This window comes from Cavia porcellus, unplaced genomic scaffold (assembly GCF_034190915.1).
Source record: "Cavia porcellus strain 051 isolate PalLab524CR breed Dunkin Hartley unplaced genomic scaffold, mCavPor4.1 scaffold_9, whole genome shotgun sequence".
NCBI classification, from domain to species: Eukaryota; Metazoa; Chordata; class Mammalia; order Rodentia; family Caviidae; genus Cavia; species Cavia porcellus.
In genome coordinates this window covers 17,118,032-17,145,675 of record NW_026947492.1, presented here as the reverse complement: position 1 = coordinate 17,145,675, position 27,644 = coordinate 17,118,032, and the positions used below count along the sequence as shown (strand labels likewise).

Genomic DNA, 27,644 nt, shown 5'->3' with positions numbered 1-27,644 from the left:
ACTATGATTTAAAATATGAGAAAAAAATTTAAATGAGAGATTTGAGTCTGTCACTTTGTAATGACTTTATGAGCTGGAGAATTCTCTCCATTATGGGTACTCTCCATTTCTTGAAAACTTAGTATAATTGTAAGTAATTGAAGTAAATTTATAAATAAGTTCTTATTTTTGAAGTATTTTCACATTTACAACTTGACATTTACTCAAACTAAGTTTAGTATAGGAGCCTTATATTTGAGTACAGCAGCCAAGCACCTACAATAAGTCCTAAAGATAAAGTTCTGTTTAATGTGTTCAAAGCACTTTATATGTGTTGGCTAAGTTAATTCACAGAATTTAAGAGGATTTGCTATATCACATTTTTCATCCAGATGAAGAAACTAAGAACTGAGAATTATTCGTATGCAGGTCTTTGGACCTAGAATTAAACCTTTGTCTTTCTTGTGCCACCTTGTTTGCTGAGAAACCTTTAAGAATCCTAAATTCTGTATAATGACAGCTGTCTGTATGTCTTTCTAACTATGTATCATTCACTATTATTTTTCAGTATCACTTGCTTTTATTGACTAACACAATATTAATTGAACCTCCTTTTGGCTGGTATTTCTGCTTTCAATTATACAAGAGGGAGCTGAGACCCAGAGGTGACTATTAGCACAGGTAAACAATAGTTATGTCATTGGTTAAGCAGGGAAGCACTCTGGATAGCAGTTCCATAATAAGGCAGTGATTGGAAGAGAGTATCTTCAACTCTTCCTCACTCTATACTAATACCCTTTCATTCAGGGAGTCGCTGAATTTAAGTTAAACTCTTCATCTGATCTGTGTCAGATGGGACCTGGATGGGATGTCACATAATGACCCATATAAAGGGTACAAGAGGAAAAGCAGGTAACTACATCTTACTGTCTGTGATACAAATAAGACACATATATGCCATCACCTGATTTACTACCACAGCTACTATTATTACCTCGCTGTTCTTTATGGACAACCTTTTTTATATGAAAGTTCTTGGATCTCCTGTACCATGCACCTTATTGTATTTGATTCTATTGCAGTGAAACAATTCACTCTAAAGGTTAGCAGATCAGAATGAACTTACTTTGCTTTCATATTACTATGTCTGAATGCTGAGTAGCTCAGCTGGGTGGTCTTACACAGGATCTCTCATAATTTCATGTCACTCTGCCTGCCAGGGCGGCAGTCACGTGAGGCAGTGTCTGCTCACAGAGAGGCTCAGGACAGTTCTGTTAGGAGGCATCCGTTTCCCACCCACTGCACTGCCCTCTTCACTAAGCCACTCCCATGTCCCCACATTGTGGCAGCTGCTGACCTTTCAGTGAGCAATTACAGGGAGGTCTCTGTGGCAACCTGGAGAGTCTAGAATCTTGATACCATCATTCCTGCTTCTATTTTCTTGCTGTTAGGAAGGCATTGAGCTAGAATTCTGTGGGAGAGAATTTAGGCTGCACATTTGAAGGGATTCTCAAAAATATTGTAGGCACATTTCCAGCCACCACAGATATCATTCTATCTTATTTAAATGGGTTCCTTATTGGAAATCTTCCTTTTCAGGGTTATTTCAGATGATAATATGTGTTTTGCACAGTTTTCTTGATTTAAAAGGTTCACACTAATTCCTCCTGCCTTTTTTAAAAAACGAACATCTTTAGATGTACTTCCTCTGATCATATCATTCCACAAGAATTCCTTTCTTTTGTCAGTTTTTGTTGCTTAAATTACTCACTATGTCTTTAAGAAATATAGAAATTGTGACACTTCTCATATCAGCATTTTGAGTTGTTGCATAATCCATAAATTATTAGTAATTATTTAAATCATTTAATGGTCTATAACACAATTAAGTCTAAAGGGCAGCCATGAGAATAATTCCTAATATTTATTTGTAGTTTACTATTTATAAGGCAGAGTGCTGGCCAAACAGGATATAGTATTGATTCAAGGAGATATAATCTCTGTATTTGCATAACATAAGACATATCAGAGGAGAGCAATATGGTGCAAAAAGTCAATACATAATGGAGCAAATATTTTGCACAAAAGTCAAGGGGGAAGGGTCTGAGGAAACTTAGGTTTAGATTAATGTGCCAAAGCCAAGAAAATGAATGAATAACCTAGAAAATGAATGAACTGGCATTCTATGGAACCAACTTTGATAATTATGCTTGTAGGGTACTTGAAATTCCTTTGACTTCAAGGACTTGTTATGTTCTTGTTTCCTGGTAGGACTTTCTCCTGACAGCTCCTGCCTTGTTTCTTAAAAAGAACAATAATAAATGTAGTTCTAATGCATAACTTACCTTGTTTACTTTTCTGTAAACACTTTTGCTGGAATAATGTAAACTATTTCTTTATTTTTCTGATCATCTCAGATAGTGTTCTTTGCATTGTAGTTTCTCCCAGTCTGCTCTAAGCTTTATTTATTTTTATTTATTCATATAAAATAGAAAAAAGGTAAAAATAACAATGAAACAGAATTTCAAGACAGGTGAGTTGGAAAGCTATGGTAATTAACACATTGTGCTTTACTGTCTTCATAGTTGTTATTCCATGTACAAGCTATAGGAATGATATCTCATCCAAACATTCACACAAATCTTTCTTTTCAATGAACTAAGAGAATGAGCTGTTTAACTGTCTTAACTATCCTATGTATATACATTTTTTTCTTTTCCTTTTGTTTCTTTTCTCTTCCTCTAGCACAGATTGTCTTTTGTTTTTGAACAATGCCTTCCCAGTTCCCAATATCTATTGTAAACTTTGGATGTTATTTTACACATTAAGTTTCTCACACTAGTGAGACAGTACTATGAATATGGCTATCAATATGGCTCTGAATTATTTCACTTAAGTGTATGTTCTCAAGTTACATTATTTTATATAGTGGAGTACTACTTAGCCATAAAGAAGGGAAAACTGGAGTCTTTTATGGTCTCAACTTTAAAATCCAATCACTATTCAAACCATAGAAAACATTTACAGCAACTGTCTCTGGGTCATCATTGAGAAAATATACCCTTTGTTCTTAGGAATACTTTGTTGTATTAAAGCTATGAAGGGATGAATAAGTCACAGCTGCCACAGCAATTAATGAAAGAGCCATTGTTCGGTGCTGGTCACCTCAGACACATCTTAAGCCCCATTAAGTCAACTCACTGTCCACTCACAGATATCCGCAAATCCTTCTTATGTGATAAATGTTTTTCCTTTTTATTTTTGGTACCGGGGATCAAAATCACAACCTTGTGCTTGCAAGGCAGGCACTTTTGCCATTGAGCTAAACCTCTAGCCCTAATAAATGTTTTTCCTGGAAGGCCTACAATTTGATTTGTTTCTTACATAATCAATGGTATTTTCTCTGATTCACTGATACTTCAGGGGTCCAATAAAAGCATCCTTTTATTTCTACCTATGTTAGAAATAATTGAGATAAAACCCACTATGCCAGGGTGCATCAAAATAGCAATTTAATTACTGATAACTAAGTTTTACATTGCTAAATTAAGTGGTTTGGATTAGGGATGTAGTATACTTAATCCACCCCAGTGAATGCACTTGGCTACTCTTTTTCTAGTCTTGGGAATATTTTCCAAAGCTTTAAGTTTCACTTGTATCACAGTGTGAGTGATGGTCCTCACAGTAGGCATGGCTGGCTTATCACTTCCTAAACCACATGATGCACGGTAGCTCTTCTGCTGACAGGCAAGTCTGGAATCAGACATTGGCGTGTTTCTGAAGATATGACATGACAAAAATGAAGAGTAGAATTTTGATAATGATTACTATCATCTCAAAGGGAAGCATTTCCATTCCCAGTGAATTTTAGTTTACATTACCAATGCCTAGGAAGATAACCAGTTATATCCACCTATGTGAGGCAGATGTGTGCATCGATGTGAGCCATGTCCATGAAGTCCGTATAGACAAGAAATGAGCACGGTCTGAGACAGTAAGACCTGAAAATGAATAGACCTCTTAAGAAATTAGATGTCTACAGAAGAGCAACTTGCTCTGAACACAAAATTTCCTCTTCTTAAAAGATTATGCTGACCTATTAATGCAGTTTCAGTGAACATGTTATTTAATTCTTCACGTGACTTTATATTAACTTAACATTGTTCATATACTGAAATACATTTATTCATTATTGTTTAAACCATATGTAACTCTTTTGTGAATGAATATCTTGAGAAAGTGATTTAATTTGTATATCTGAAAAATGAAATTTTTCACCATACGTACTTGTTAAACAAGCGAATAATTTGGAAAGTTTGTAAACACATAAATGAATGATACAGTTTGAGGCTGGTATTTTGACTCAATGATGATGATAATTTTGAGATCATCAGTATATTATGGACTTTAAACTAATAACTTTTTGAGGGCTGTAAGCAATGGCTTATTAGAGGAAATAAAATTATCCATAAAATGGAAAAGTATGCATCAACAACAATAAAGTAAAATATTGTATATGCAGTACAAGACAAAAATTAGAAAATATTATATTGTAAGAAACCAAGTCTAAAGAATACAGACTTTATAATTCTACTTAAAATAAGTGCCAAAGAAGGGAAATCTATAGAAACAGAGGTTAGTGATTGAAGCTCATGTATGAATATGCATGATTATAAATCAGCATGAGTTTATTCTATGGGCAGGGATATGTTCTAAAATTAGATTTGATGACATCCACACAGCTTTTTAAATGTATGTCCTGTGAATATATACTCTCTGTTACAATAAACTTACTATAAATGACTGTTAATGATGTGAATTAAATTTCAATTAAGCTATTTAGAACACATGGCAATGACTGAAGGTTGAAAGAACTGAGTTTTTAATTAATCCTTTTACAAAACAAAGCTCATGATGTGGCATGATTATTTCTAAAATTCAGACTCAGAATATTTCTTCTATTTAGTTATGCTGCAATACAGTTTTTGGTGCATATATGCTGCTAAACTGGGAAAGTGGTACATAGCCAACAAGTAGAGATCTCGGAGAAACTAACTTCCAAGCAACTTGTATTCAACACTGTCCAATGACAACCCCTTTCTCTAATTGAATGAGAGTACATCTCACCAACGAAGTCTTAGGTCTGAGATACAAAACCAGAGAACATTATCATAGTCAGCTATCTTTGTGCAGACCCTGAAAAGAGAGATTAGAACTTCTTTTATTCATCCGGGCAAAATGGGTGTAAATTTTTATTCCTTTGGATTAGATTTCCACTGACTGCTTAGAAAATTTCCCTCTTTTGGAGCTGATTCACTAAATAGCAGATGCTGAAGTGATTGCCCCAAGAGATTCTACCCTCTTCAGGGGACAAAAAAGAAAGGGCTGTAATTGTGGTCACTCCTCAGACAATCATAATTGTGACACATGTATTCACATACATACGTACAAAGAGAAATAATTTTGATAGAGAAACAGCTATCAACATCAGATGTTTGGGAGAGTTGATGTTAAGCATAAATCATCTATACATTTGTAAAAAGAAATACTAAGCTCTAGAATAATATGTTTGTTAATCCAGAATATATTAACACTGTCAATAAAAGTTTATAGTTATGAAAAATTATGTTCCATCCTTAATTTATTCAGTATGGCTAAGTATATTTCAAACATAAACTCAGGAGCCTTTTATGTTTTGGGTTCATTTGATTATGAATCTAAGTCCATCTGAATTAAAAATTATGCAAAATATGTTTTAAAATGGAGTCTTATCCTGTATTTATTCTCTGTTTTGACTGGTTTTAGACTGTTTTCCATTATTTGATTTCAATTTGTATGAAGGTATGGACATCTATTTTGAAGAAAATCAGACATTATGGTCACCATTATTGATTTTCTATTGTTTTGTAGGCCTATAATGCTTTCATTCTTTTGTTTTGACTGGTTTTATACTATTTTATTTTGTCTTAATTTATTGTGTGTGAAGGTATGAATAGCTATTTCAAAGAAAACAAGAGACATTATGTAGCCACTGTTGATTTCCTGTTGTGTTGTCTTGAAGTCCTGTGATGCTTGCATTGTTCTATTCTGATCTACTTTGGTCTGTTTTGTTTTATAATCCTTGAAATAAAATTAAAAAATAACATGAGATTTTTAGATGAGAGAAAAAAGGCAATAATCACATGTGGAGTTGAAAACACAACACTGAAAGTTTTGTACAGTACTGTACAGTAAGCAAGTTCTGCATACTGTAGGTGTTACCTAACCTTGACACTCCACTGGCTTCACTTTGTCCATAGGGTATCATCTCAGGAGCAGAAAACTTTGGTGGCCACTCAGGTGAGCTTATTTGTTTATATTTATATTATTTATTGTGAAGCGAGTGAATTTATAACTCTACTCCTTATTTGAAGTTTATTTCCCAATGACCTGTTTCCAGTGACAGTAACTCATGAAAGTAGAAAAACATCATTAAGTAGGTATATTCAAGAAAGGGAAAACTGAGCTGCAGGCCTCCACCAAACCATTCACTATAGGAAAATCCTCTACAGAATGAATTACATGTGAAAACTGGAAACAGCTGCTTGCTAATATTTATATATTAAGCTCTGGGCTTTTTGGTAAAGAATTAGCACAAATGAGTATGGCAGTTGGCAAATGCAAATTCTGCAAAGTAGTTTTATGGTTTGAGTCCAAAATTCAGAAGGTCCTCTAGAACTAGCAAATCTTTGAAGCCCATCGGGCAAGAACAGTCCACGACCCAGCTCAAAGAATTTAAGGCAGAATTTTCTCTCTAGTTGATGGGAGTGAGGGTTAGTTGTGCTTTATTATGGCTTTGACCTGAGTAGATGAGGTTTGCTCAAATTATGGAGGTCAATTTTGTTCAACCAAGGTGAGCAATGTAATTGTTAATTTCACCCAAAAACTTTGAAGCAAACTTTTAAATCAGAGAAACTTAAATTTAAAACTAAGTTCTGCAATTACATTTTCCAGTAAAACTTTTAAAATTTCTGAGTGGTAATTTTATGTTTTAGGAAACAAAAATGATATCTAACAAGAACTCAGCAATACAATAAAAGGTTTTGAATAGACTTCCTGAGGCAAAAAAGGATTCTGAATGTGCAATGATAACTAATTCTAAATCATGGAGAAGCAAGTTTTTTATTTATTACCTCTGACATTATGAAGAGAAATAGTTATGAGTGTCTTAGTTACATTTGTCTCATTACTGAGACAAAATACCTGATACCAAAGTTAATGAAGGAAAGGTTAACTTAGCTTATAGTTTGTGGGGCTTTCAGTCCATAATTGGTTGGCTCCAACATAGAGTGGTTTTGCAGAGGAGAGCAATTCATGGTGGATAGAAGACAGAAAATTCAACAAGCAGCCCCGACTGTTTTTCGGCCTCTTTATACTGTATATAGGCTGTTGGGGTTACAGCAGTGCCAAATCATTGAACTGATCACACATCCTTAATCCTAGTAATAAACACTCTAGATTCAGCCAGGTCAGAACCTGTCCACCCCATTATTGCATGAGGCATTGGTAGGGGACATCAAGACACAAACGAAAAACAACACAACATCCCACCAGTGACCCTCCCCAAAGATTCACACACATCCCTTTATGCCAAAGGTGTTAGCCCATCTCCAAATGTTGCAAAAGTCAGAGCAGTTTCAGCATTGCTGAAAAATTCAAGTTCCAAATCTCCCCTGGGATCTAAGGCAAACTCTCATATCTGAGACCTGCACAAATGAAAAGAAAGTTAAACATTTGCAATATTAAATGACACAAAATAAATATATCCATTCCACAAGTTACAAACAGGAGGATACAAAGGCATGTGCCCAACTCAGTGCAAAATCCTGCAGGCCACATCTTATGTCCTGTAGTTCCTTGTGCAGAATCTGAGTTAACCTGTGACTCTTAAGTTGTGAATTCTAATGTCTTCAGTGGCTCTTCCCCTAGGGCACTTCTGGTGATTGTAGCTCCCATGGCTTCTTCTTCGGCCTGCTCTGCTCCCTCTCTGCAGTGTTCCTCAGACTATCCACATTCCTGGAGTCTCCAAACTTCTAGGTTCTCCACTACACCTTTGGCTTCACACTCATGGTTTTACACACTGCCTTCTCAGGGGCACACTGTCTGTCCTCCCAGGCCTACTTCTGATACCTGTGTGAAAGCCTTCCTGACCCCACAACATCTCTGCATTCACTTTAAAACCTAGCCAAATGCATGGCAACATCTGTTGCCAGTTAGTACAATAGTTAGGCTTCTTTTTCTCTTGGCTGTGGGGGTTGAGTGCCTATGAACAAATCCTAAGCAACAAGTCCCAAGGCTGCTGCCATTCTGGAGCATGGTTCTCTGGAGCTGTCTTCTTGTAGCAAAGCCTTTCACTTTTGCAATTTTGAGGATGAAAAGGGTGGAGCCTTGCTGCTTCTTGTGATGCCCCAGGCCTTCTTTTCTGTTCTTCTTTTCCTTCTTGGGAAACAAGATCTCCTGTGTTATGTCTTCAGAGCCTACAGCTATATTGGTGCTTCCTTTCTGCCCAAACTCACATTTTAAATCATTCTTCTGGTCTATTTGTTCTTGATTCTCAATATAGTTGTGGCTTAAAGCCCCCAACAGTGGATACATCCTTGCCTCAAGATGTGCCTGTCTTAAAATTTCTTCTTCCAGATTAATTCATCTGCCCTTAGCCTCAGTCTCAGGCAAAGTCTCTGGTCTTGAGCAAATACAGGGAAACTTTCTGCCAAGCTGTAACATACATCATGTGGAGTCCAGCAGTCAGTGCAGTGCTTCTTCGTAACAGAACCTCCTGAGGCTGATATTTACCAGCTTTCTGGTCTTCTAAGTTGTGGCAAAATCTCCCATGCAGTATAACTAAGATTTTTCAGCTCTACATTTTGAGCTGGTATCTCTGAACATTTCCGAACTCTTCCCACAAGCCATTCCATACCTGAAACACATGGTCAAGTATAGTCACAGCAATGACCTTACTCCCAGAACTCAGTTATTTTCTCATTGCTGAGACAAAATGCTCATCATGCAAAGTTAAAGGAAAGATTTATCTTGCTCACAACTTGGAGAAGTTTCAGTCCATATTTGGCTGATCCTAGGACGTGATGATTTTGCGTAGGAGAACAGTTCATGGTGAGCAAAAACTACAACTGACCTTAACGGTGTCTTTCTGCCCCTTTTATACATTATCCAGGCTACTGGGATTAGGGTGGTGCTAAATCAATCCATGAACTGAGCACAAATCCTTAATGCCAGCAACATACGCTCTAGACGAAGCCATTCTAAGCAGCACCCCCCCCTCGCCAAGACAGGATGAGGGTTTGGGTAGGAATCATCTAGATACAAACCATAACAATGAGAATGTTTTCAAGATTATCTATTTCTCACTACAGTAGTCATTTTGTACTTTCTGTGTTATTTTGAAATTATTTTATTTACAACATTTTTATTAGCCCTATGTTACTATTTCTTGAATAACCAGTAAAAATTATGTGCTCACAGACTTATCTAGTTTACATATGTGTGCCCTGATCTATTCTCCGTGCAGAAGACTTTAGATTGAATTCTTAAAATGCACATTACATCATTAGAATAATTAAAATATATGGAAATAAATAGTAGTAGTCTTACGGGAAAATCAAAGTTAGTTTTCAGAAAACAATATATAACTAGCAGTTGTGAAAATCATAATGAAGATTTATAATACTAATTGAACACAGTTACAAGAAATTGCTTGTGTTGCTTGTTAGCATTAGATAATCACTACTTTTACTGTGTGACTGACTTCTTTTTTAATCTTCAGTCTTGAAACTCAGATTTTCTAGGCACAGGATCACTGGGCAATTTCAAATACCTGAAACCAAGTGTTGTATTTCTTGTATGTAGAATAAAATGCTCAGGAGTTATAATTCAAAAGCTTTAAAGACTGAATACAGCTAACATATATGTGTACCAACTTCTCACAGGGAATTTAAATATTATGTACTATACAAAGGTACTAGTAAATGAAAAAACACAGAACCTGACTGTACCTAAGGGGTGCCTTGTATCTGTGTGTTAGCCTGAGCAGTCGTGATGGGAAGGGAGTAGGGAAAGGAGAGAGAAGGCAAGAGAGGGTCTCCTGCACTCTAATTGCTCCCTCTGTGCCACTTCTTCAAGTCAGTGCTCACCAGGGATGAGGGTCTCAAGGAAGCTGGAGACCTTTATTCTCCCCTGAGGGGAGTCATCCTGTCTCTTCCCTCAGGGCTGAAGGTGTTATGGATTGGGTCTAGGTTTCTACACCTGAGTGTCCGTTTCTGAGTGTGAAAAACTCTTAGCCTTTTTGGCTTCATAATCTGGCTGTTCAGTCTCCACCATCTAAGGGCAAAAGAAATAGTTGCAGTAATATGAGGCCTGGGTTTTAAGTCAGTAGGACCACATATCCGTGCACTCTGTTGATGCTTTTTCTTTGGCCACTGTCTCCTTTTGTGTTCAGATTTGCTCAGGGTTCTATGAGCTCCAGGAAGATAGTAGAATGAAAAAGCATCTGTTTGAGTTTGTGTAAATGGTGACTGAATGGATTTTAGGTTGTTTTCTTAAGCTAGTTCCTGATAAATAAACATTTTACAGTCCTCCATGCAGTTGCATATAACTCATTTTGTATTGCAAATGACACTGCAATTCTTACCCATATTCAGTGACTAATTGGAACCAGGGTATCTGACTTCCTTTTTGGTTTCATTGCCTCTATGAACATCTATATCAATGCTTATGACTACATTACCTATCTTTTTGCTATAGAAAGAGGTATACAGCTGTGATTGAATTTTAGATACCTTCTCTGGTTTTAATGTAATATTGACATCTTCAATCAGCTCAATGTTTTAAACAGCTTTACTGAGATACTATTAACCTATGAAACCATTGATTCCTTACATGCTTTCTATTTGAGTTTTTATGCTTTTTTTATTTTAAAGTGAAAAAAATATCCCATAAAACAGAATTTCAAAACGAATTAATACAAGAGTTACAATAGCTAATATATTGTGTATTGTTGTCTTTGTGGAAATTATTCAGAGTAAAAGATATAGGCATGATATCTTGTCCAAACAATATTGACACAAATCTTTCTTTTCAATGAACTAAGAGAAACTAGATGTATAACTGTCTTAACTACCTTGTGTAAAAATATATATATATTTTTTGTTTTTCCCTTTCTTCATTTCCCTTTTCCCCATCACAGTCTGTCTTATCTTTTGAACAGTTTCTTCCCAATTCACAGTATCTATTGTATATTTTGGATCTTACTTACTCTTTCAGTTTCTCATACTAGTAAAACCATATGATACTTTGAAATATATCTACAGCTACATACCATTACTACTACTTTTAGTTGCTGAAAATTTTTCCTATGATCAAAAATTCCTGGAGCTCCAACTAATACCTTCCTATACTTTTCTCACCCTTTTCTTTAAGTAAATGCTCATTTACTTTCTGTACTTACAGACTTGCCTTTTCCAGATATTTCAAGAAAATGGAACCAGAAAATATGTGCTATTTAGTGCCTGGCTTCTTTGTCATGCCATTTTCAAGATTTAGCTGGGAATATTTTAATATATTTCCTTTTATGAATTAATAATGTATCATTGTATGACATAGTCAAATTCATGTGGCATCAAAATGGGCAACTTCAGAGTTAGTTCCTCATTTTAATTATTGTTAACTTAGAGTTAACAGTAGAGTTACTGTTAATATTTGTGTATACAGTTTTGTTTCAATTATTTTGCGTATATACTTCATAGTGAAATTGGAGGATGATATTGTAATTGTATGTTGAAGCTCTTGATGAAGCTTTATTTTTCACTGTATTTGCACCATATAATAAACATATGAGTTCCTTCTTTATCATATTTGTGCCAGTATTTTTTTTACATTTTTTGTTATTATTTTCATATCTATTCTATTTGCTGTGATGTAGAATCTTATTGTTGTTTGGATTTTAATTCCCTAGATGACTAATGATGTTGGGTATTATCTCATTTGCTTCCTGACTCTCTGTATATTTACTTTGTAAAATAGATGTCTATTGAAATATTTGCTTATTTTTAATTGAGCTTTGTACTTATTTTTTATTTATAAGAATTTTTTTATATATTCCAAGAATCTGAACTTTTATGTCACACAATACAGGCACATATGATGAGGTCCGTCAGGTAATATTACAGTGCCAGAACAATGTTGATAAATCCTTATACACTTTTCACATTATTTTTCTGAAATGTCCACAAGTATACCTATCTTTTATGTAATTTCCAGGGATTACTAAACTGGGATACTGTCTACAAGTTACCAACATTTGAGAGAACCAAATAATGTCAAAGTTTATTCTCCATCCAAAATTGAGGAAAATGTCAATGAGGCCAGACAATTTAATTATTAAGCAATTAATTAATAGAAATTTAATTATTGATAATTAAATGGTATAATTACTGAATTCAAGAATGTGATTTAGATCTGGGGACAGTTACTGAACTCCTTAATCATTTCCCCAGTGAATGCTCTTGGTTTTCTTTCTTCTAGTCTCTGAAAATCTTAATAATTTCCACTGCAGTTTGCCTTTTTCATATGTCATATTGTGAGTATTGTTGCCCACAGTAGTTGTAGCTGGATTTTTGGCTTGTAAATCACATAATATGAAGGTAGCCTTATAGATAGCAGGCAAGATTAAGAAACTGGCAATAATACAAATGTCCACTATCATGTGAAGAATAAAAAGTTTACGATGGAAAGGATTATCCAGCAATAAAAAGGATGAACTATTTTAAATTTGTATAGCATAGGTGAATCTCAACAACTTTATTTTAATGGATAATATGTTTCATTATTCCATTTTTATGAAATGCCTAGGAAGAACAAATCAATGGAGAATTAAAGCAAAGCAATCCTTTCTTGGGAAGGAGCAGGAGAGAGAATTGCCTGCAGTTGGACTCCAGGAAAGTTTAATGCTTATGGAAATGATGTGGGTACAAGATTATTCAGAGTGGAAGTAACTGGGGTTGCTGTGTTGCAGAACCAGTATTGAACTGAAAGGAAGATTTTCTGCACCAAGGAGTGGAAGGCAGTTTATTTTATTATATTAGTGGGCTGTTGGGGAATGCTCCTAGATCATCAGCCCTGCATCAGTTTTGGTTTTAGTTTACATAGGTTTGCAAGCAGGACATACAGAGGCTTAAAAGTGTGTTGAAGATTTATCGGACATTGTAGTCATTCACTGTTTCTGGCAGAAAGTCCTGAAAACAGGCCAACAAATAAGGTATGCTTGTGGTCTAGGAAGTATAGGGTGTCTGCTTAGGTGTGGTCAAGCTGGGCTAGTAAGGTTACCTGTGGTTTGCAGGTCAGTATACTCAGTCAAGATTAGTTGTGTCTAATGGTCGAGCATGTGACAGGTCACATGACCATCCATGGTCTTGTCCTAATTTAGCATCAGACTACTAATTGGTTTTTAAGTTTTCCCTTACAATTGGACCACATGATACATGTGTTTTTAACTTTTTGAGGACCATCCATACTGCTTTACATAGTGGCTCTGCTATTTTATATTCTCATTAATAGTGGCCAAGGGTTTCCTTTGTTTCAGATCTTTGTCAGCATTTGTAGTCATTAGTATTTTAATAAAAGCCATTCTTATTGGGGAAAGGTTGATGAATGGTTATAATTTACAAGTAGAGAGGAGCAACATGTCCTGGTGAATAACTGTACCATAGGATGACGAGATAACAGCACTGCACTGTATACTTTCTGAAGCTAGAGGAAACCTATGAAATTTTAATGTACTACAGTAAGCAATATATCAAATCATAAAATAAGGAGGAAGGGAATGGGAATGTACACAAGAAAGATGAAAGCACAAACAAAGAGATTCATACTTGAGCCAGAGAATTGGGCCACTGGAGATATTGTCCCAAAAGGATACAGATCCATTAATTCTCTACAGCTTGAGCACATTATAAATTCTAATTTAGGCACCATATTAGTAGCAGGTCAGAGTGTGGGATCTATGTTTTAGATTCAAATAAAGAGCACTTAAAGTCATGATTCTTCACAATGGACTCATGTAAAATAGAGGCTTAGAATGGGAAACATATTCTTCTTACCTGGAAACTTGAGAAAACTATTTCTGTGCTAAATTAGATGTGTTTTGGGAAGTATATGGGTAAAGTTCTTCCTGCTTTTGTTGACTCTTGTTCTGCTTATATCATTCTCTTTCTTTTGTTCTTCTCTGTTCTGCTGAGATATCCTCTGAGTCCTGATCATTTCACCTGTTGATTCAAGGGAAAGAGAATCATGGAACTTTAGAGAATTCTTATATGGAGGTAAGTTCAGCAATCCACCAGTAAGTCAGCTCTGAGAAAGCAGTGAAAGTGTGGATAGTCTGGGGAAAGTGTGTGTGTGTGTGTGTGTGTGTGTGTGTGTGTGTGTGTGTGTGTGTTGTGGGCATGTTTCCCAGGAGAATGGCTTGTGGAAGGAAGGTGAGAGACACTGGAAAGAGACAGAGTTTTTCTTCACAAATCTTATTTTGCAGTTAGTTATAGATTATAGATTTTCCCTATCTTACCATGTTGTCATCTATATGAGAATTTAATTTGACCGGCACATTTCTAAACTGTCATTAACTACCAAAAGGGACAAAGTGTGGGGAGAGTGAGATTCATCAAGTTTAGAAAAAGCTAAAATGCTAATTTTAGAATTTAGAGTTAAATAAATGTAGGTGGATCTTTTCACAAGAAAAGAGATGATTCTCTTTCTGTTTGTCTGGGATGTTACCCTGAGTGATCTTCTGTGGCAGAAATTCAGTCTGCTGTTCAATGAGTGTCCGCATAATAAATTGCAGCCTAATCATGGAACATTTCCTTGGGCTGATGTCTGTCCTTTTAGGAGCAGATAGGAGGTGTGCTGTGGGATGCTTCTTTGATTTTTCATTTTGAAAAGAACAAAACAAAATGAAAAAGAAAACAAAATGGGGTCATTCAAAACAAAAGAATGGGCAAGATTAAAACCAAAATACAAAGGTGATCTTTGTATTTTTATGATCTTTCTATTTTTATGGTTCCCTGTCACATAAGGCTTTATAAGAAAACAAAATGGGGTCATTCAAAACAAAAGAATGGACAAGATTAAAACCAAAATACAAGGTGATCTTGTATGGTTACTATAATGTCTCTTGTTATCTTCAATAGACTTTTCTATATCATCAGGCATAGTATAATTAAACATAGCAGTACATAACAATATAATAAAAACAGACCATTGGAGACAATATAGAACTTAAAAAGCAGGTAATAGTCAAAGCAGAATGGGTATCCTAGTGAATCTTGTTGTCTTCAGAGTAGTTGTCTATATTCTCAGGCTTGATATTACCAAACTTAACAGATTCAAATAAAATCAGTCAACACAAAACAATCTAACAAACCAGATTCAAATAAGATCAGGCATAATAAGACAGTGTAAATAGACCTCCCCTCCCTGGTAATCAGTGGCAATGTGGCAGACTGCGGTCCTTCCAGGGGGAGAACCAGCAGCAGCTCCTGAGATCCACACCATGTTGGAACTTAGGACGCTGTGAAACCAATCAACCGGCCTGCCTCCCTGCTAAGAAATAGTGAAGCTACTGATGCACAGCCTAGAGTCAAATATCCCACTTCCCCTACCCTCCTTGTCTCCCCCCCACCCCACTGCCCATTAGGAAATGGGAACCAGAAATCTGAGCGTCTCCTGGGAGGTTGAGCATAGCAAGTAAGGCGACTTTCTTCTACCATCTCTTTGAAGGAAAATATCTTTATTACTGTTTTGCTCTTTTCTGATTAATAGTACTTCTCTATTCAATATTCTGTTATAATAAGTTCTATAGTGTTGTATATTTCATCTCAATTTGATATGTGTGCTGGAAAGAACAACTATTATAATGATAAAAAATATACTGTGATACCCCCTATTACTGTTATCCCGATAACCTGCTCTGAAGTTCTGTACTAATTACACTGTAATATCTTAGTTGGCTTTATTCTGTCTTGTTCTGTTGTATATTTTCAAAATAAAATTTTAAAAAAGACAGTGTAAGTAAAGCAGGGCTTCAAATTAAGTTAATAGGAATTTAAGGATGGTTAATATAGTACATCCTGCTGTTTTTGACATATCTATCTGCGCCCTCAAATCTAGTTCAGATAGACAGACTGGTACAGAATATAATCAAACTAAATAGAGTGATGAGAATTAAGTGGGTTTTAAATCCTGATATACTATTAACAATGTCCTGTGTCTTCCTTTTTTAGACAAGCCCTCCCCTTTCACTTTCACAGGTGCATTGTACATTTTGTGTCCCACTAACTCCTTTAGTTTTTAGATTAGTGGCAACCCGCTATTTATGTAAGTGGTTCTGAACCTTTTTACTTCTGAGCTTGATCTTGTTGTATTCATTTACCTACAAAAGCCTCAAGGTTTTCCTTCCTTATAGCTGAGTAGTTCTCCACTGCACAAAAGTGTCATGTCTTTCAAACCTATCTGCAGCTGCTGGATAAGCTGCTACTATTTTTATGGTTCCCTGTCACATAAGGCTTTATTTTTTCATCTTTGACTTTCCGTCCTTAGATCCTTTTTCAGGTTTATTATATTTCTTATACAGAGCATCTCAATAGACCCTATCTCCTGATCTACTCTGCCTGTGCTTCTTTTTATTAGTGTATCAAGGCCATCTATGTTAAAGATCATAGCCAACCTTCTCTGTCTCATCTCTACTATGCTATTTTTCTGACAATGGTTGTCTACTTTTCCCCTTCATTCTACTGTCTACCTTGTTCATTGAGGCCCTCTCTGCCACTATTCCTGAAATGCTGGTGTTTTTTTTTTTTTCTCTCTCTCTCTCTAGAATGTCCTTCAGTATTTTTGGTAGGCTTGGATAGGTGGTCATGAATTCCCCCAGTTCATCTTTGTCGTGGAAGCATCTTGTTTCTCCATTAATTTTGAGAGAGAGCTTTACAGGGTACATCAATCTGGGTTGGAGGATATTTTCATGCAGGGCTTGTAATACTTTTCTCCAAGCTCTTCTTGATTTGATTGTTTGTGTTGAGAAGTCTGTCATGATTTTGATGGGTTTTCCTTTATAGATGATATATTTCTTTTCTCTGACAGCTTTCAATATTCCATTCTTGTGTTGAATTTCTGGGATCTTAATTGTTACGTGTCTGGGTGTAGATATGTTTTGGTTATAGCTGGCTGGAGTTATGTATGCCTCATATATCTGAATATCATTTCTTTTTCCTGTGCTTGGAAAATTTTCCGTAATTATTTTGCTGAATAGCCTTTGTATTTCATTTGTGTTTATCCCTGATTACCATCTTGTTGTCTTCTAGTATTTGTATTGCTACTTCCTGGTACTTTGTTATTTTTAAGAGATGTTTCCTTTCACTATCACATATCTCTTCAAGTTTTGATAGTATATCTTTAGTTTCTTTCAAGCAGTTTTGCCAGCTTTCAATAGAGTTTTTAATTTCCTGGTAGTCTCTTTGAATATGTTTCATGTATTCTAGATTTTTTTATATTCTTCATCGAAGATTTCCCTCCTTTTTCTGTGTTCCTCCATTCTTCCATCTGTGTCTTCTTGAGAGGTGCTTAGTCTTTCTTTTATTAATCTTCTTATATCATGCTTTACTTGTATTAGTATTTCTGTTTTGAGTTCTATAATGTCACAAAGATATTTCTTACTGTCAGCTAATGCTGTTTCTGATATTGCATGTTTGCTGCCCTCAGTCTCTTCTGTGTTTACCTCTCCTGGACCCATATTCCCTGAGTTGGTGGCTGGAGACTTTTTTTTTTTTTATTTCTCTTGTCATGTTTCTGGTTTCCTCTAGACATGTGTAAGGTCCTAGGCCTTTTCTGTACTGGTTATGATTGCTCTGTAGAGTACTGGCTAGGGATTGCTGTCTTTTTAAGTTTGCTGTTGATCACTGAGGTGCAAGCAGGGCAAGTGCAGGTTGGCCCCTCCGCTCTGAGCCAGTCAATCAGCAGGTTCTTAACCAAACTTGTGTGTGCCTCATGGATAGAACAAGTTCATGGCAGTTTCAGGGGCAACTTAATACCCTGGATATTGGGGCCTGCCCAGGGGCATGACCCAGCCCAAGGAGTTCCCAACAATCTTCTCTGCAACAGGAGCACCCAACTGAGGCTGCTATAGTTCTGAGTTCAAGTCCATCCTGCCCGATCCATGATATTGTTCAGCTGCCCCCCCCCCCGCCGTTGGAGGACCAAATTCTGAGCACTCATCATGGGCCAGTGCAGATCTACATGATGTCTCCATTCTCTGTTGTAATGTGTCCTCCTGCAGAGGTCCTTAGGCTTGCCAACCCCCGACTTTAGAGCAATCCACCATGAGTTGTCAGAGTCCAGGATGCCTTGCACAGTGTGGGACCAGCTCCGGTGAGAGCATGTCCAGCTGCAAGCTTCCGTCCACACTTTTCTTTTCTTTTTCTTTTTCTTTAATTTCTTCCTGGGTCATGGTAAACTCTCTCCTTTCATCTGGTCTTCTCCATGGTGTTAAATTCTAGCATCTGAGCTGTTTCTCTCAGAGAGGCTCCTTACCTTGCCACTTATCCATCCACTATCTTCCCTGTGGACTGCTTTTTGCAGATGACTCTAAGCAGGATGTTGAGAGTGTAGCTAAGATACTTTGTGATGTCCACACTACGTTGGGTAGGTAAACAGCTGACCATTTAACAGTTTGAATTTGGTTATTAAGCTAGCAATAGTAGTGTTCATATTGAAGGAAAGGTTGTATACTTCTAGGCTCTAAAGTGTTTTCTTTTTTAAAAATTCTGCAAGAATATTTAAAGTAGTCATTCTTTTGTGTCTGAGAAAACTAACATTTCTCTGACATATGTGTCTTGCTATTTTCCCCCACTTTGGTAATGGTGAGAAGCAAGCACAATGAGTTCTTATTCAATGATATTCTCATTAGAAATATTTTTTTGCTTTGAAATCATTCCACACTATATGGCTAAGTTGCTTAAATTGCTCATAATTGTCATCCCTCTCCTTGCCTCAGCCTCCTAGACTGTAAAACGCAAAAAGGCAAGGGCCACTCTACCTGGCTAAGGCTAGTGCAATCAAAGCTTTGTCTTGAGGTGACAAGGGATAGCTCAGAGGGTGTAGGGAGGGTATGTGTGTTCATTGGGCCAAATCTTTGATGTTTTGAGTTCAGGTTAAAGAGGCCATTTATCTTGGTAAATGGGAAATTTTACTTTGTCTGATTTTCTGTGAATGGCAAAAGAACAGAAGTGCATAAAGTTTTACTGTTTCTCAAGAAAAAAAAAACAAGTTCAATAAATATATACAGTATTTTGTATTAATTAAAAGTAAATAAATTCTTTTCATAATCTTATTGATATGGTAATGTCCATTTCTAGTTTTATTTTCATTATATCTTGATGTTTTTGCTAATATATCATTATTTTTTCCTCAGTCTTGCAAGAATGTTTAGTACTTAAAGGGATTTATTACATATTTACTAATAAGTGACAAAGAGAGATCACAGCTTTTTATATCAATCTCATAAAACCTCTATGAGCTGAAAATATCTACTTTTCTTTTGAGCACATGGCACTCAGAGAGCTTGTTACTGAGATCCCTCTAGATAGCAGATGTAGAGTCAGGTTAACTTTAGGCATCAGTTTTATTCACCCTTGAGGGAGCAAGGAAGGGAACCTTGTTTTATTTATTTCTCTTTTTCTGGCAGGAGATAGTGATTTTGTGTGACATTAAATAGATGGCCCTCATCCAAGGGTGAAGGTTAAATATCTTCTGAGACTGCAAGAATTTTTTTTTTTCCTTCCACTGATATCTCTGTTAGTTCTGAGTCTGCTCAGACCCCCAGAAAAGGACAAATCTTATACAGGGCATGAGATGGAAAAGACAATACATTTCCTGAAGATCCCCTGCTTCCTTAACCCCTTTGCTCTTTCCTGTGTTACCCTCAATGGGAATTTCACCCACAGCATAAATCTCTGCCATTGCCAAATTGAAGCATTTCAGGGAATGAACTGTGCAACAGTCTGTGAACCATGAATGCACTTATCAGATTACTTCCTGTGAACAAATCCTGGTCACAATGGAGGAAAATCAGATTTATCTTCTGGTAGCATAAAAGTTTAAGTGATAGTGGAATGCAAAAATATAAACTGGTGCTTCAGAAAATCTGGTTCAGGTTGTTCCCTAGGTTTATCTAGTGGAAATATTAACCAATAAAGCTAAATTTTATTAATGTTACTAATATTACATGCCATTGTTTATGGTACAGAAGTAAAATTTACAGAGCAGGATATTTCTGTTCATATATCATAGTTGTTTCCTATTGTGGTACAATGCCTTTTTCTGGGCACAACAATTTTTTGTATGTGTATGATGAGGTTATAAATACAAATAATGTTCTTTTCTTTTGAATATAAATGATGAAGATGTAAACAGGATTATTGAAAGTAAAAATAATACAAAGATAGTCATAATTTTTGCTTTAATTCCTATTTTTGTACATATATTTAAGCAGTCATAATTTTTGCTTTAATTCCTATTTTTGTACATATATTTAAGCAGGTGTTCGTTTTACAAATGAATTATGACATGTGTAATATTTGAGTGACATGGTACCTGAACACACGTTTTTCTTGGGAAAGACAGATGGCTCTGAAATACAATAATTTGTCCGATGATGAACCAGATTAGGAGATAGTCAAATGAGTTGGTTTATGTAGTTATTTTCTGTTTATAAAATAAATTTTCTGTTGTTTTATGATTCATTTTATAATTTAACCTCAATAGCAGATTTATTGTAGGACCTTTTTGCTTAATGCCCATTTTTTAGCTTATATCCACTGCCTTCAGCAGAATCACTTTGTTAGGAAGATATTCTTGGTTTCTCTGATCTTACATCATGCTACTTTATTGCTTTTCCAGGACCATGTGCCCTCTGAGCATGAGAAACTACACCTCTGTGATCGAGTTCATCCTCTTGGGGATTCCTAATACTCAAGGGCTGGAGGACATGATCTTTGTTGTGTTCCTGACTTTCTATACTTTCTCCTTGCTGGGCAACCTGCTCATTTTCCTCACCATTCTGGCTTCCTCCAACCTCCACACCCCCATGTATTTCTTCCTGGCAAACCTCTCTGTGTTTGACATACTTTTCCCTTCTGTGAACTCCCCCAAGATGATGGTCTTCTTGTTGGGACAAAGCTACACCATCTCTTACCAGGGCTGTGCTTCCCAGGTCTTCTTCTACCATACTCTGGGTGGCACTGAGTGTTTCCTGTATACCGTGATGGCCTATGACCGCTTTGTGGCCATCTGTCACCCTATGCGATACACGATCATCATGAACCCCAAACTGTGTTTTGGCCTGACACTGGGCACCTGGCTGGGCGGCTGTGTCCATGGGAGTTTCCTCACCTTCCTCACCTTCAGGTTACCCTACTGTGGACCTAACCAAGTGCATAGCTTTTTCTGTGATATCCCCATGGTGCTTCCCCTGGCCTGTGCAGACACCTCCCTAGCACAGATGGTGAGTTTCACCAATGTGGGTGTGGTTGCACTCTTGTGTTTTATCCTTATCCTCACTTCATATATGCATATCATTTTCTCCATACTGAAAATCCGCTCCTCTGAAGGCAGGCACAGAGCCTTTTCCACCTGCAGTGCCCACCTGGTTTCCATCCTCTTGGCCTATGGACCTGTGATTCTTGTCTACCTCAAGCCTGCTTCCAGCCTTTGGCTAGATGCTGCTGTTCAGGTGTTAAACAATGTTGTAACTCCTTCCCTCAACCCAGTGATTTATTCCTTAAGAAACAAGGATGTGAAATTGGCCCTGCAGAAGGTGTTAGGACAAATGACCTGCCTTGCTGGGCTCTAAGGAATAGGGGCAATTTCTCTTTAGGCAGTTTTTTCAGCTCCAGGACTTCCTTTTTCATCATTTTACTACCACCAAGTATTAAGCTTGGCAAAGTTAACATATGTCATTACTTTTGAGTTGCGACAGTCATTTCATCACATTGAAATTGGGTTTACACCCATGAAGAACTATTTTTTAGGTTAACCCAGAATGTTTTCATTTTTACATTTACCAAAATGTGCTCAATATGCATTAGAACGTTGTTTTCTTTAGTTTTCATGAAAATGCTATTTTCTAATAGGAAACTGACTTCCTCACCAAACTTTCTTCTCATCCTTTTCAAATTTATGTCTTATTGTTTGGTAGTTTCTATGGAAGTGTCTCTTTTATCACTCAGTGAGAAGCTAGTAATTACAGTGGACAGGGTGAGAAATTCAAACATACGATTCTATAATTCGATAATATGTTTATACTATCTTTATAACTTCTCTGGCAACAGTCATCTGTTCCTCTTACAAAATAACTTGGAAATTTTTGTCTTTCATTGCAAAGAAACGGGTTGAATGTAATTAACTCTCAAGTAAGGAAGTGGCCATCAAAATATGGTTTAAAATGTGAGAATGGATTCGAGATGAGATATTGTAAAAATTTATAATTTTGTAAAGATTTCATAAGCTAGAAATTCCTCTCCATTGGGGAAAACCTCACTTTATGATAATTTAGTGTAACTATAGTTAACAGATATTAAAGCTTGAACATTATTTTTATATATTTTGAGCGTATTTCCAGCTCAATATTTCTCATTTCATCAAATTTATTTCAGAATAGAAAACACATCATGTTGGAACTTAGGACACTGGGAAGCCAGGCAAGCACCTCCTAGTAAGTGGTGATGGTCTGGCTGACTGCAGCTCTTCCAGGGGAAGAACCAGCAGCAGCTCCTGAGATCCATGCCATGTTGGAACTAAGGACGCTGTGAAACCAAATGACCATCCTGCCTCCTTGCTACTCCTTGTAGCAGTAGGTTCACTATACTGCTACATGGCCTAGAGTCAAATATCCCACTTCCCCTATCCTCCTTGACCATAGCAAATAAGGGGGACTTCCTTCTACCATTTCTTTGAAGGCAAATATTTTTGTTACTGTTTTGCTCTTTTCTGATTAATGGTACTGCTCTATTCATTATTGTTTTCATAAGTTCTATAGTGTTCTATCTTTCATCTCATTTTGATATGTGTGATTGAAAGAAAAACTATTATAAAGATAACAAAACATACTGTGATACCTATTACTGTTATCCCGGTAACCTGCTGTGAAGTTCTGTACCAATTTCACTGTATGATCTTTAGTATACTTTATTCTGACTTGTTCTGTTATATACTTTCAGTCAAATCAGTTTTGAATAAAATCTGTCAATACCAAACAGCAATCAAACAAAGCAGATTTAACTAAGATCAGTCATGATAAAACAGTATAAGTCATACAGGACTCCAGATTAAGATAATAGGAAATTAAAGATGATTATTGTGCTATATCCTGATGTTTTTTGGGATAGCTGTCTGTGTCTGCAAATCTAATTAAGTAGACAAGCTGGGACAGAATAAAATCTATCAAAAAATAAAATATAATCAGAGTGGTGTGAGTATTGTGGGTTTTAAATCCTGATACACTATTAACAATATCTTCTGTCATCTTTAAGACTCTCCCTCTCCTTTCACTTCCCCAGGGTACACTGTGCATTTTTGGGTCTGTTCAAGACCCTTGGTTTTAAATTGGGGGAGGAGCAGCCTACTATTTACCTAAGTGGTTCTGAACCTTCTCTCTTCTGGATCTCTAACTGTATTCCTTTACCTATTAAAACCTGTCTTTCCAACCTCTCCACAAATAGTGGTCTAGTTGCCCCAATTACTCTCTGGTTTTCTGTCACATAGAGCATTGTTTTCTCATATTTGACTTTCAGTCCATGTACTCTTTTCCATGTTAATTATATTTCCTATAAATAGCATCTTGGTGGACCCTGCCTCCTGATCTACTCCATGTGTAGTTCTTTTCTTTTAATTTAGTGTATCAAGGACATCTATATTAGAGACTATAACCAACCTTCTCTGCTTCATGTCTCTTGTGCTCTTTTTTTGCCATCAGTTATCTGCTTATCTTCTTCACTCTGTTTTCTGCTCCATTCATTGAGGCCTCTCTGCTACTGTTCCTGGAACCTTAGTACTTTTCTCTCTTTCTAGAATGCCTTACAGTATTCTCTGTAGAGTTGGATTGGTGGTTGCGAATTCTGCAAGTTCCTCTTCATCTTGGAAGCATCTTGTTTCTCTATTAATTTCTCGAGACAGTTTAGCAGGGTATATCAATTTGGGTTGGAGGTTGTTTTCCTTCAGTGCTTGGAATATTTCACTCCAGGCTCTTCTTGACTTAATAGTTTGTGTTGTGAAGTCTGCCATTATTCTGATGGGCCTTTCTTTATAGGTTATCTGTTTCTTTTAATATTCTGTTCTTACATTGAATTCCTGGGATCTTGATTATTATATGCCTCAGTATAGCTCTGTTTTGGTTATAGGTGGCTGGAGTTCTGTATGCCTCATACATCAGAATATCATTTCCTTTTCCTATGCTTGGGAAGCTTTCCTTAATTATTTCTGTGAATAGCCTTTGTAGATCCTTTGTTTGTACCCCTGCTTCTTCATTCACATTCTTTATTCTCAAGTTATAGATTCTTTTGTCAACTTCTAGTGTTTGTATTATTACTGCTTGTTTGCTTCTTATTTTTAAAAATGTTTTCCTTTCATAATCCCACACTGCACAACTGTCCTCCAGTTTGGATAATCGATCCTTAGTTTATTTCAATCACATTTGCCATCTTTCCATAGAGTTTTTAATTCCTTGGTAATCTCTTCAAATCTGCTTCATGTATTCTATATTTTCTTTATATTCTTCATCAAATGGTTCTCTCCTTTGTTTGAGTTCATCCCTTCTTCCATCTGTGTCTCCTTGAGGGGTGCTTAGCATCTCTTTCATTAATCATATCTTGCTTTACGTGGCTAAATATTTCACTTTTGAACTCATCTACGCAGTCCCAAAGATATCTCTTTATGTCCACTGGTGCCCTGTCTGATATTGCATGTTTGCTGTTCTCATTCTCCTTTGTATTTATCTGTCCTGGGCCAATATTCTCAGGGTTGGGACCTGGGAACTTTTTGCTATAGCTTCCTCTTCCCATATTTTTTTTTCTTCCAGGAGGCCTCAGTTTCTTTCTTTGCTGGTTACAATTCTTCTGAAGTGCACTGGCTAGGTGACACTTCCCACTGCAGTTGCTAGTGAGTTGCAAGCAGGGGCAGTGTATGCTGGTCCCTCCCCTTCAGTTCAGTCAAGCTGCTGAGGCATACACTGAATTACTCTGTGCTGCCTCCCCTCTGGGTCAGTCAAACTTCTGAGGCTTCACTGCATTAGTATTTGCCACTGCATTGGGAATTGATTTCGGATAATCTATTGGGTCTCAGCCAGATCTCATGACCCAGGCTTTGCTCACTCCACCAATCCCATACAGGAAGGGAACAACTGACTGAAGTCTTTTTGGCCCTTGTACTTTTCAGTTCTGCCAGGTCCCAGAATGTCATCTGCCACAGCCCCCTTTTTGTGGAATGGCTCCATTCCCCTCACTCACCACAAGTCAATGCAGGCTCCCCACCAGCTCAGCTCTCCATTCAACTGGCTGACCCTCAACCTCAGTGTGACTGTGCCACCAGTGAGTTGAAGTGGTGGGACTTCAGATGGCTTAGCAAGTCGCCCACTGTGGCCAGAGCACTGAACCTTTAGCTGTTCCAATAATAGCATGGGGAATGTATGTTTGAATGGTTCTTCTCACCTTAGTTTCTTCTTGGGATGAGAGAATTCATCTCCCTCTGTTTGGGGCTCCCCACTCTGTATTATGTTGAATTCTAAGTTGACTATCTTAGGGAGCCTCTGTAGGCTGCTGTTATCTACCTGTCATCTTTGCTCCACCTCCTATGCTTTAGTATTTAAAGTATTTTATATGTATGGACTGACTTAACTCACGGAATCTACTTTTGCAACACATTCTCTTACAAAAACTAAGAACTGGAACATATTTGCATGTGGGTTCTTTCAATCTACTATGTCATTCCTACAGCATCCTACCTGATAAGAAGAATGTAAAGATCCTAAAGTCTCCATAATGACAACTGTTTATAATTTTTTATTTGACATACATCCTCTGTTAATTTTCATGTATTAACTAATGAAATCTTAATCACATCTACTTTTGTCAGATGTGATCCCTGCCCTTAATTACACAGAATATAGATGAGGCAGTGGGATATTGATTAATTACCTGTAAACAAAAGTGATGACATTGGTGTGAGTGGGGAAACATAATAAATAACAGTCACAAAAATAGGCAGACCTTAAGTAATATCTTCAACTTTTCCCCACTGTGTAGTAATATCCTTTTATTCATTAAATTATTGGTTCATTATTTAACTTAAAATCATTATCTGGGTGGTGTCAGATGGGACCTGGGTAGAATGTCACATAAATGGCCCATGTGAAGATTAAAAGAGGAAAATTAATGAACTGCATCTAGCTGTCCATGAAACAAATCAAATGTGTCCAAGTAATCAGTTGCTTTATCATCAGTTACTATTGTCATATTGTCCTGCACAGACAACTTTACTTTCTTTCTGAGTGGAAGTTCTTGCCTCCTTTGAGCCGCTTACAGAATTGTATTAGGTTATGACAGTGTAAAAATTTACTCTCAAACTTGGAAATTTAGAATGCATTTTTTCATTTAGGTTTTATTGGGTTTAATTGGCAAGAATATAGAAATAGCTTAGCTAGATGGTCTTAGCACACAGGTAAGCATCACTCAGAGCGTGCGTCACTCTGTCTCCCAGGGAAGTAGTTATCTGATGCAAGATCTGTTGGCTCAGTTAGAGAAAACCTCAGGTCCTCACTCACTGTGTGGGCCTTTCATTGAACCACATACAAGTCCTCACATCATGGCAGCTGCTTCCCTCATGGAAACTGATTCAAGGGAAGGTGTAAGCATGGACCTGGAAAGTCCTCTTGGATGTTGATAACATGAAGCCTGCTTTTATTTTCTCTCGATAAGCAAGTTTCTACATGCTGCGGGGATTCAGTGGGTGAGAGGTTAGCTCTTTGTTTGAAAACATTGTCAAAAATTTTGTGTGCATCACTCTAAATCATACCTATTTTTCTACCTTATAAAAGTCCTTTCTTTACTGAAACTCTTGTCTTTTTAGAATTATTTCACATGATAATACAGGTTATATAGAGAGTTTTCTATTTAACAGTGCACGTTGACTCACTCTACCTTTGTGAAAATCACATATCTTTTAGATTTACCTTTTCTGATCATGTTCATGCCATTCCACAACTATTCTTTTCTTCTATAAGCCAACATTTTTTATTCACTTAAATTTTCTTTGAGAAATATAGAGATTGTGACACTTTTAGTAAGACTTCGGATTGCTATATGATTTATAAATTCAATATTTTCATCAATGACTGTCCTGTAACACAATCAAAGGGCAGCCATGAGAATACTTCCAAATATTTATTAGTATTTTACTGTTTTTAAGCTCAGTGCTTGCCAAACAAGACATATAATTGATTCAGGCATTTATAGTCTCTGTACCTGTATAGCATAACACATGCTGGAGAGGCTGATATGGTGCAGATAGTCAATGTATGA

At 36.7% G+C, this 27,644-nt stretch overlaps 1 protein-coding gene across 1 annotated transcript; it reads left to right on the top strand.

Moving 5' to 3' along the window:
• Nucleotides 1-20,950: 20,950 nt before the first annotated feature.
• On the top strand, nt 20,951-21,925 carry LOC100719982 (putative olfactory receptor 10D4). The gene has a single exon (XM_003472597.3). The coding sequence runs from the start codon at nt 20,951-20,953 to the stop codon at nt 21,923-21,925; it is 975 nt and encodes a 324-aa protein (XP_003472645.3).
• Nucleotides 21,926-27,644: the final 5,719 nt, after the last annotated feature.

What these genes read in the sequence shown, in the direction of transcription:
- LOC100719982 (XM_003472597.3), top strand. Translation starts at nt 20,951, where the DNA reads ATGCTACTTTATTGCTTTTCCAGGACCATGTGCCCTCTGAGCATGAGA.